The following is a 10992-nucleotide window of genomic DNA, read 5'->3' on the forward strand; positions in this document are numbered from 1 at the left end:
TCATAAATTGATGAAAGCTACCAGTACCAGGTAGAGTTGTTACACCAGTGTATCTTTCTTTTTGCTCTTCATGTTGCAATTGTAAGTCCAATCCCTTTATGTAAATGAAGTTAACAACCTTGATTTTCTCAATACAAAATTCATACATAGCTTCTGATGTGAGAATTTGGTTTTTTATGGTCGTTTTAAACTTTTTTGTGCTGTTAACCTTTTTACAGTACCACCAATCCCATTGCATGGTGACTTTTCATGGGACGTGGCAAAAAAGTTCCATTCAACTTTAAGGTCAAATTCACTTTCTAAGGTCAAATTTACATAGATTGCAAAAGCTTTTACAATTTTTGTACTGTCCTGCGCAACCATCAGTGAATATATGTAATTTAGACAGATTGGAAAATTTTTTGATAAAGAAATAATTCAAACCTTTTCAGAATCCCTCTGTTGTATATTTTTTTACACTGATAGATATTGGTTATTTTCTTTATAGATATATTTATATATATATACAATCTGCATATATATATATATATATATATATATATATATATATATATATATATATATATATATATATATATATATATATATATATATATATATGAAATATATATATATAAAATTGTTAATTTGGTAAAATTTAAATAAAATTTACCAATAAATATTGTTTTATAACTGAACTTTTTATAAACTAGTTATTATAAACTTTTACAAAATATAGTTGTCAAAATTTTAAAAACAAATGCACATCAATATCACACTTATTCAGTTTTTATATAAAAACAAAACAGGATGTTTTTTTCAGTTGTTAAGATCAAATAACTAAGTTATCATATAATTAAGACTTCCTTAAATGTAACAAAATTCTTTTTTTTTTTTTTTAAGGAGTCTATAAACTAAATATAATATTTTACAGAATTCTATTTGCATGTTTTTTAAAATAATTTCTTCAAAAAGTAATAAATCATTGAAATTAAAGTTCCATAAGTTTCAGTTGTTTTTCCAGTTAGATTTTTTGTGCCTAGTAAGATTATAAGCAGTTGAAAATGTTAACAGCAAAAAAAAAAAAAATTTGACAGGGGTGTTTTGAGATATTGGGCCCCAAAGTTGGTTTATAGAAACTAGTTGTTTTATTAACTTTTAAGCATGTTCCTTTTATATTTGAGCATTTTAAGTACTTTTATTGAATTCAGCATCAAAAAAACATTATATATGTTTATTTTCATATTTTTGCCATTTTTATTTCTTATTTTTTTAAGAAAAATGTTTTTTCAGAATGTTATGAAAACCGGGTCTTTTTGGGAAACCAGGTCAATATTAAAATTGCAGTATCTTGTCAACCGCTCAACATTTTTAGCTGAAATTTTATGTGTTAACTTTTCTTTTTAAGATGCAACAGCCAAAGAAATTTTTAAAAAATTTGAGGACCCATGGTTCAAAATTTTCTAAATTTTGGGTGATTTGATGCGGAATTACCCTATATATAAAAAACTTCGCAAATTTTGTCTACGGAATTTGTCACGTGACTGAAGTGCCTACTACTAACTTTTTTACGCAACACTGGATCGTGACGAACACGTGCTATAAGGGTTTTAATTCCGAAAATAAAACTAAATAGGCCGGCCGGGCTACTACAAATGAAAAAAAAAAAGTTTAAGGTTTAATTTAAGACAAGAAAACTTAACTTTTAATTTTTCAACTCCATAGTAAAAAAATCAGCAATAGCAAATGCATTTTTGTTGAATACCAAGGCCTAAAAAAGTTCATTAAAAAATCTTCGAAATTCATTTTACAAATTCTGTTTAGAATCCACAAGTTCTGTTTATAATCTTCCACGTACTTAAATTTGGATCGTCATGAGAGATTTGATAACAAATGTTGGAACTGATTATGTGGCATTTGCTATTTCTGGAATTCTGGTACTAATTGTAACATTGCTCTACTTATGGTGGGTAAGTAGTTTTGGAATTCCTTCAAACAATACACGTGAGCATGTGTGTACTTGTGTATGTGCATATGTTGTTATCTATTCAGTTGCATTTATATTATTTTTTAATTTTTAAAACAATTTTTTTCTATGTTTTTATTTATCAGCAATTTGTTTAGAATGATGGAAATACTAGCACCCTAACATGCCCTGGTTTAAAGCCAACGGATTCTGTGTAAGTAATTACTATGGTTTACCAAATTACCCAAATGAAAGCAAAATAGATTGCTGATTATTAATGCATTTGGTACTTTTTCTTATCATGCTAAATTATACTTTTATTTAGTAGAGTCTCAAGTTGTAAAACTTTATCTTGTCTAATTAGATTGGGGAATCTTGGTTCTTTAACACAAGAAGGAGGAATTCATAAATTTCTAATTGAAAACCACAAAATATTTGGGCCAATTTTCAGTTTTTATTGGGGTAAAGAGTTGGTTGTTAGTCTTGCATGCCCGACTCTGTGGAAAGATGTTATAACACTGTTTGATCGACCAGGTTTTATCATTAGTATTATTGTTGTTAGTATATTACAATTAATATTGCAAAAGTATGTCAATTTTGTTTTTATAATTGATTGTGCATTATTAATTGTTTATATTATTAACAGCTAATAACACAAAGCCATTTATATTCAGCAAGTATATTGATAACTCAAGGTTCATGTTGTAATTTTTTTAAACAATTTTTTTAGTGAATCAGTTTGGACTATTTCGTCCATTAATTGGTAATGAAAGTGTCCAGTATGCCAATCAAGCAAGAGGTAAAAAACTGAGGCAGATAAATGACCGTCATTACAGCTATTCTGCAATTGAAGGTTATTTTGAAGACTTTAAACAAGTACTATTTAATTTTTCACTCATTTAAAAAGGAGATACAATTTAATATAGACATGTTTAAAATGGTACTTTATTCTTTCAGAAACCTCATGAGGTTAGATTGATTTATTACTCAAAATCTTTTTTTATTCAAATTTTATATTTAAAATTAGTTTACAATGTTTTTTTTTCTTCATAGATTGGCCAGGAGCTTTGCACTAAATGGTCCACAATCGATAAAAATGTCCACATTCCCCTAAACCAGCATATGATAACAATTGCATTCAAATCAATTGTTAAAACATCTTTTGGTCCTGATTATTTCAAGACAAACAAAGAAATAATTGAGATACAAAACTTGAAGAATTTGGTAAGTTAATATCACTTTAATAACTATTCAAAGCTTTTAATGTTTGTCACAAATGATGCATAAATAGCACACAAAGTTTGTTTTGTATCTTTCTATGAAAGTTTTGGTATCTAGTGTTTGGATGAAATGGAAACTCGTTTGAGAGGGGATTTTCCAGAAGCTGGTAGCAAAAGAGAAAAAGATTTCGAAGCAGGTCTTTTTCTTAAGCGTGATTTAGTTTAACATACTTAGATAGTTGTTTGATATTTCACTAAAAGTTTGATATTTAACTGAGTTAAAATTTTCAATGAGTAATTAATTAATGAATTAAGGAAAAATTCTTATTTAGCTATTAAAGTGGCAGTTTATGTAATACATTTTTATTAAAAGTGTGTGACATAAAGTTTCTGTATAGCTCTTGACAGTTTTAAAGATAAAGTGAGAAGTGTCATAAATCATCGTAGAGCACTTAAGGTTAAAACATATACTAACTTTCTTGATGTAATGTTGACGGAGGATACTGTATACACAAATGATGAACAGGTAACTTCTGATAAAAGAATACATTTTTTTAATTTAGTTTTTTTTCTAAAAATAAAATTATTTTTCTTAAAAAAGTACTTAAGCAGATGTAAAAAAATAGTTGTCACTTCAATCTTAAATATGCAGTCTAAGGGGCCCATCTACTAAAGGTTTTAATGACTGTTGAACACAAGTTTGAATTCAATTAAGATCCAAATTCACTAGCAGACAATAGCATTATGAAATGAAAACTTATGGTTTCTTGTTTTTGAAAGTTTCATGATGCATTTTAGATTTTGGATATGGTCATTACATACTTTGTTGCTGGTCATCATACAACTGGGAGCTGTAGGGAACTTTATTTCCTAGATTAATAAGTTTGTTAATACAAATTGTTTACAATATTCCCTGCTTTATAGTTACCACAATCCCTCAGATGTTTCCCTTTTTGTTTATTTCAGTACTTACATGGCTGGTATACTTTTTGTGTAAGCACCCTGAAGTTGAATCAAAAGTATACAATGAGTTGAGGGCATTTACAGAAAATGACCTAAAGATGGAAACACTTGATAAATTTGTGTAATGATTCTTTTTGTTCTTTTAGAAATGTTCCCAAAATCTTTTATCATAATATTTATTTGTATTGTAATATATTTTTTTATGTCTTTCAAATGAAATTATGGTAGCCTTGATGTTTCATGTTTGTAAGTCTATATATATATATATACACTACCGTGCAAAAGTCTCTGCTCATTTGTAATATTTCAATAAAGTAACAAAAGTTTGCAAGAAAATTGCGTTTATTTTTAATTGTTTATTAAACAATGAATTAGACAGTAAATACAATACATTTTAGGATGATTTTAAAATATAAAATCAAGAAAATGTTAATATACAAAGTTGTAAATGTTAAATTTTATTTTCATCAATATGAGACCCCTTGGAGCGTATAACAGCAGCACATAATCTTGGCATTCGGGCTAATAATTTATTCATGGTTTCCTCTGTTATTTCATTCCAAGCTTTTTGCAAACGTTCCCATAGCATTTGCTGATTAATAAAAGATGTTTCACCTGCTTCTCTGATCTTCCGATCCAGTTCATCCCACAACTTTTCGATGGGTGATAGATCTGGTGATTGAGGAGGCCAAGTCATAATTTTGCAAACTTTTCCCCTTTCTTTTAGTTTCAAATAATTTTTGCATAATCCAGATGCATGTTTTGGATCGTTGTCCTGCTGCATGATGAATCCTTTCCCAATTATACGAATACCAGATGGAATCGCGTGCTTATCCAAAATATTATGGTACATGTGTTTATCCATGGTAGATGTGATTTTAACTAAATCTCCAGTTAACCTATTGCCAAAACATCCCCAAAGCATAATATTACCACCTCCATGTTTTACAGTACTTTGTATACATTGAGGAAGCACTCTTTCATTAGGTAAATGCCTAACATGCACGCGACGTCGGGTACCAAAAAGTTCGAACCTACTCTCGTCTGTCCATAGAACTTTCTTTCAATCTTCTAATCCCCAATTTTTATGCATTTTTGCCCATTCCAATCTTTTCTTCTTATTTACTGCCCTCAACAAAGGTTTACGTGCAGCAATGCGTCCAATTAAGTTGACTGATCTTAGTCTTCTTTTTACAGTATCAGTTGATACTGGCTTTACCCTTGTTTTGTTGAGTTCTGCTGTTAAAATTGTGGCTGGAATTTTTCTATTTCTTTTGCTGGACACAACAATAAACGTATCTTCTTGCCGTGATGTAACTCTTGGTCTTCCAGAACGTGATCTGTCACTGTTGGAACCAATATCATGCAATCGTTGTAGAGCATATCTCAAACCTGATTCGCATATTTTTAACCTGGAAGCAATTTTTCTATATGAATAACCTTCTTCACGTAAAATACATATTTTGCCACGAAGTTCTTCACAATATTCTTTCTTTACTTTCACCATTTCTCAAATTCTTTATTAAATTCAAGACATTAAATGCGCACACTAATGCCATTTTCAAGTATAAATATAAACATAAGTCTATTAAAAGCAACCAATTAAAATTACTGAAAACATCCTTACCATGCCGGAAAGTATCATGCTACTGTCAAACCTAAGCTTACAAAAAATATTTTGGTTAAAACTTTTGTGCAGTTTTAAATTTAATAAAGAATACTGAAGAACTTTATATGTATTTTACGTGAAAAAGGTTATTCATATAGAAAAATTTCTGCCATGTTTTTAGCAGCAGAACTCAACAAAACAAAGGTAAACAAAATTATTTGAAACAAAAAGAAAAGGAAAAAGTATGCAAAATTATGCTTTGGCCTCATCAACTTTTTATATTAACATTTTTTTCTTTTTATATATTTAAAATCATCCTAAAATGTATTGCATTTACTGTTCCTTGCAAATATTACACATGAGCGGAGACTTTTGCACGGTAGTGTATATATATATATATATATATATATATATATATATATATGTGTGTGTGTGTTATGTTGGCAATTAAGTCCCACCATTTTTAAAACTATTTTAAAGTGTTTATTTTTCAATAATAATTAACAACTAATAGGCAATAATCTATTCTTCCTAATTTTCAACAAAATTTTCATTTTCTCATTAGTAGAAATTACTTTTTTTCGACACAAAAATGTCATCCAAATAAACTGATCATTCTGCATCAGTATTGAATGAAACTCTAAGCATCGCATTTGAAAGAGATCAAATGATATGTAATTCTTTGTTAGTGCCATATTAGGAGAGTATGGCAGCTGTAGCAGCAGTTCCCTGCCATATATTTGAATGGGTTGGTCTTTAGGCAAAAAAAATTAATGCTGTCTATTAGGTGTTATGTTGAATATAGACTTTTTTGTTGACCGTTTAGTTTTGTTAACTTAACAACATTGTTTTAAGTGGATGATGATTTTGTTTTATGTGTGGTGTAACTTGTTTACTGGGGCTTAACACTTCTTTCTGCTCTATAAAAGTATGATAACATTTGATTTTTTCTAACAGTTTCTTGTGATTTGACAGAATTTTTCATGCAAAAGTTGGTTTGATTTCTTTTTATTGAACTTAACTGGACAACTAGAACTATGTGTATTTTTGAGGTCTATGTTTCCACTGGGGGTACCCAAAAGGGTCAGTTTTCTCAATTTAATATTCCATTTTAATGACCTGATAATCAACATAAACTAATTTGAACAAAAAAACAAAACTTAGATTCCGGTTAAACAAAACATCCTCTTCCCAATTATTTAAAACATTACAATAATTTCCAAAGTGAAAGTTAAAAAAACTAGTGGGAACCAATAGAATATCTTTAGTAGTATAAATCTTTTAAGTATATGTTAAATTATATTTTCATTTTTTGTATATTGTTTCATATAATATCTATTAATTCATATAATCTCTATAATATTCCTCATAACATTCTTAGCCCTTTTCTGTTTGATGGGAAAACTTAGTTAAAAAACCTTAGATATGTTTTATCTTTTGCAGCTACACAAAGCAAGTTATTGACGAAACAATGAGAGTAACTGCCATAGCTACATATACAGCTAGATATTCTGATTATGATATTATAGTCGGTGGATACCTTATACCTAAAAAGGTTTAAATATTGTTGATAAGCTCTGCCAAACTAACAGTTATATCATTCTTTATTGATAATAATGATGAGAAGTTTCAAAGGTCTTGGATTTTAAAATATTTTGGTATTGTTTTTGTTTTGTTTTAGACGCCAATCATGTTAGCTCTGGGTGCTGTTCTGATGGACGGAACAATTTGGCCCGAGCCTGAAAGGTGTTTTACAATTAATCTTATTGTCCAAACTTCTCTTCTCGTCTTTATTTCAATTCATTTTTGTTGTCTTTTTCATTATTCTTAATATTCTTATTTAGATTTGATCCTGATCGTTTCAGTCAGGAACAAATGAAAGGCCGCTCTTCTCTAGCCTTTCAGCCATTTGGATTTGCTGGAAAGAGAAAATGCCCGGGATATCGATTTTCTTATGCTGAAGCTTTAACCTATTTGTTTTATATTGTCAAGAACTTTCATGTTTCTTTAGTTGAAGGTCAAACTGTACGAATGCATCATAATTTATCTACAATACCAGCAGATGAAATTTGGATTAACGTTTCGCCACGGAAAGACATTTAGTTTAGCGCTTACTATTTTATGGAATGATAATTCGAAAGTCCTTTTTTCAATTGGGAAGATTAACGTTCATTGTTGATGAAAAGTTCTCAAATGTATTAAATAACCTCTGAAATATACTCTTACTATCAGTATGAATTCTTGTTTCTACTTTATACAAGATAGTCGGATGCTTTTAACGACTGTTCAGAAACAGTACCTGCTTACTGCTGCATATGACGTAATAAATGACATAGCAAGTGCAGCTGTAGATAATTCTAAACGAAATTTTCCTAATCAAATTAGTAATCCTTCAATAAGTAACTCTTCTTCAAAAAACGTGGCTCCACCTTTATTAAATCGATTTTTAACCTGAAAAAAATAAATTGTTCAAACTAATTTTCAAACGTCATTTCAGTTACAAATTCACAGTAACTATGTTAAATGGTTCGTGAGTCTCATGATTTGATTTTTAATTAATAATAAATGTCAAAACACAAGTATGACACATCGATAAGGAATAATGTAACTTTATGTTAGCGTGCGTTGATTTTTTTTTTAAAACATTGTGAGAAAGTTTGGGGGTCTCTATTTATGATTTGTAAAAGAAATGTAAAAAAAAACTTCACTTACTTCTTCCAACTTTAATTTGAATTTTACTGTCAGCTCAAAATGATGTTGTTTTACGACTGTCGAATCATTGCACGATGATAACTATTTGTCTGGACCACGTGATCACGAATAAGTTATTGCTAACCAAGTAAAAGAAAGAGACAAATGAAGTTTCGAAAAGAGAACAAGAGATTAATTTGCATAGTGATGAGACAAAGAAACTGACGCTTGTTTAATTTGATTAAAAACAGGATAAAAAAGCCCCACAGAAGTATAAAAAAGGAGCACTGTATTACAGTTTCCTTTCCAGAAAACAAATATGTTAATCATGATGTTCCGAAAAGCTAACTGTCTGTAGACACTTTTCAAGCAATTGTATGTGATGGAGCAAATAGCAATACCGGTATGAACAATAGCATATTGAGATACCGGTATGAACAATAGCATATTAAGGTTGAAGAGCAGTTGGGAAGATCACTTGAATCGCTGATTTCTTAATTGTACACGAATGTACTTACATATAGAATCTATTTTTCAAACGTTGATGGTGGGCAAAAGATAAGACCTGCAACATCATTTGGTTTCATTGCAAGATCAATTATATTCAATCCAAAAGACATCCTAAATGTTGACTTTTTCCCATTTATGGAAAGGTTGTTAATATTCTTGATGAAGTTCTTAAAGATCTCATTACAGATTGGGGTTTCTAAAAAAATGTTTATCACGTTTAACCTGTTTTGCAGGTAGGATATGATTCAAATCAGCTTTTTCAATTTCTAGAGTGTAGCGAAACAGGTAATGTAAATCATGCTAGATGACTCACTAAAGCTAGCTGAGTCCTGCGTTTGTATATTTTACAGGCTGTTTTATCAAAATTATACCAAATACTAGTTAGCTAATATATATATATATATATATATATATATATATATATATATATATATATATATATGTATGTATGTATGTATGTATGTATGTATGTATGTATGTATGTATGTATGTATGTATGTATGTATGTATGTATGTATGTATGTATGTATGTATGTATGTATGTATGTATGTATGTATGTATGTATGTATGTATGTATGTATGTATGTATGTATGTATGTATGTATGTATGTATGTATGTATGTATGTATGTATGCATGTATGTATGTACAGTATGTGCCAAAATTGTCACTATGTTTGAACAAAGAAATATTTTACATTTTTAATAGAAAAGCTGTGAAGAAAAATAAAATTTATTTATTAAATTTAAGACTTAGCTAACTGAAAATATTGCTTTTTATTAAATTTAGAGGATATTGAATTTTTTTTTTAATTTTAATCTGAAGAGCTGATGGTGACAACTTTGTCGCGAATGAAAGCAATTAACATATTTGCCGACAGTTAATTAGTCATACGACATAAATTAATAGCCTTATGACTAAAATGATTGAGTTATCAACTTTTCACAGATTTTTAACGATTAAATATAATTTAAAGTTTGATTTTGTTTACAAAGCATAAAAAAAGTATTGTTATTATCATCATGAGGAAAATAAATCTTGAACTAGAAAAAAATATTGTGGATAGATTTAAATCCGGACAATCTTATCGTGAAATCGCTGCTGAATTCGGAAAGTCTCATAATCTCATATGTAAAATCAAATTCCGCAATAATTGAGAAGTAAATAAGTCTAAAAGCCTAATTTAATGATTTACAGCTATGGGACTCATGCTTAAGTGCGGACAGTCAATAGAGAGCTCAAAAGAATTGGTTTTCACTCCAGAAGAAAGATCAAGAAGCCATTGTTAGTTTCTCGTCACCGTCAACCTCGTTTAAATTATGCTAAACTTCATGCACACATGACTTTTGATGACTTTTATGACTGGATTTGGACAGATGAAAGCAAAACTAATATGTTTGGATCAGATGGTATAAGATATACTTGGAGAAAGCCTAATTCACCATTAAGTGCTCGAGATTTTACACCAACCGTTAAATATGGCGGAGGAAAACTCTTGTTTTGGGGATGTTTCTGTGCTCGTGGAGTTGGTGAATTAGTGAAACGCTGATGCCTAAATCAACATCCTTAAGGTCGGATATTTCAAGCCCCTTTGAAAAAGGGGCAGAACTGTACGTAACACAATGTTCATGCAAGACAACGACCCCAAGCATAAGGCTGATAAGACCATTAAATTCCTTCACAAGAAGAAATTGAAAGTCGTTGATTGGTCAGCACAAAGCCCTGATCTTAACCCACTCGAAAATTTATGGGCAATAGTTAAACAACGGATCTACAACTTTCCTACTCCTCCAAAGAATATGGATGAACTTTGGTTGTGTACAAGAGGTTTGGTACTCAATTACACCCAAGGAATGCCGCAAATTGGTTGCTAGTGTTCCTGAAAGAATTTAGGCTGTAATTAAATCTAAGGGAGGATACACTCGATATTAATTTACTACAATATGTTATTTGCTTTCATTTGCGACAAAATTGTCACTATTTGCTCTTCACATAAAAATTTAAAAAATTCAGTATCCTCTAAATTTAATAGCTTTTTTCTTCACAACTTTTCT

General features: G+C 29.6%; 1 protein-coding gene across 1 annotated transcript; it reads left to right on the plus strand.

Annotated features, from left to right (window-relative positions):
• The first annotated feature begins 1548 nt into the window (after positions 1-1548).
• LOC145190313 (cytochrome P450 20A1-like) lies at positions 1549-7971 on the plus strand. The gene is made up of 12 exons (XM_090091755.1): positions 1549-1949; positions 2104-2159; positions 2310-2479; positions 2676-2821; positions 2999-3169; positions 3284-3362; positions 3564-3691; positions 3964-4018; positions 4132-4249; positions 7181-7292; positions 7419-7483; positions 7582-7971. The coding sequence occupies exons 1-12, from the start codon at positions 1854-1856 to the stop codon at positions 7838-7840; spliced, it is 1455 nt and encodes a 484-aa protein (XP_089947881.1). The 5' UTR covers positions 1549-1853; the 3' UTR covers positions 7841-7971.
• Positions 7972-10992: the final 3021 nt, after the last annotated feature.

This window comes from Hydra viridissima, unplaced genomic scaffold, assembly GCF_058129835.1.
Source record: "Hydra viridissima isolate aposymbiotic clone 2 unplaced genomic scaffold, HvirCarnegie_v1 scaffold_6, whole genome shotgun sequence".
Taxonomy (NCBI): Eukaryota; Metazoa; Cnidaria; class Hydrozoa; order Anthoathecata; family Hydridae; genus Hydra; species Hydra viridissima.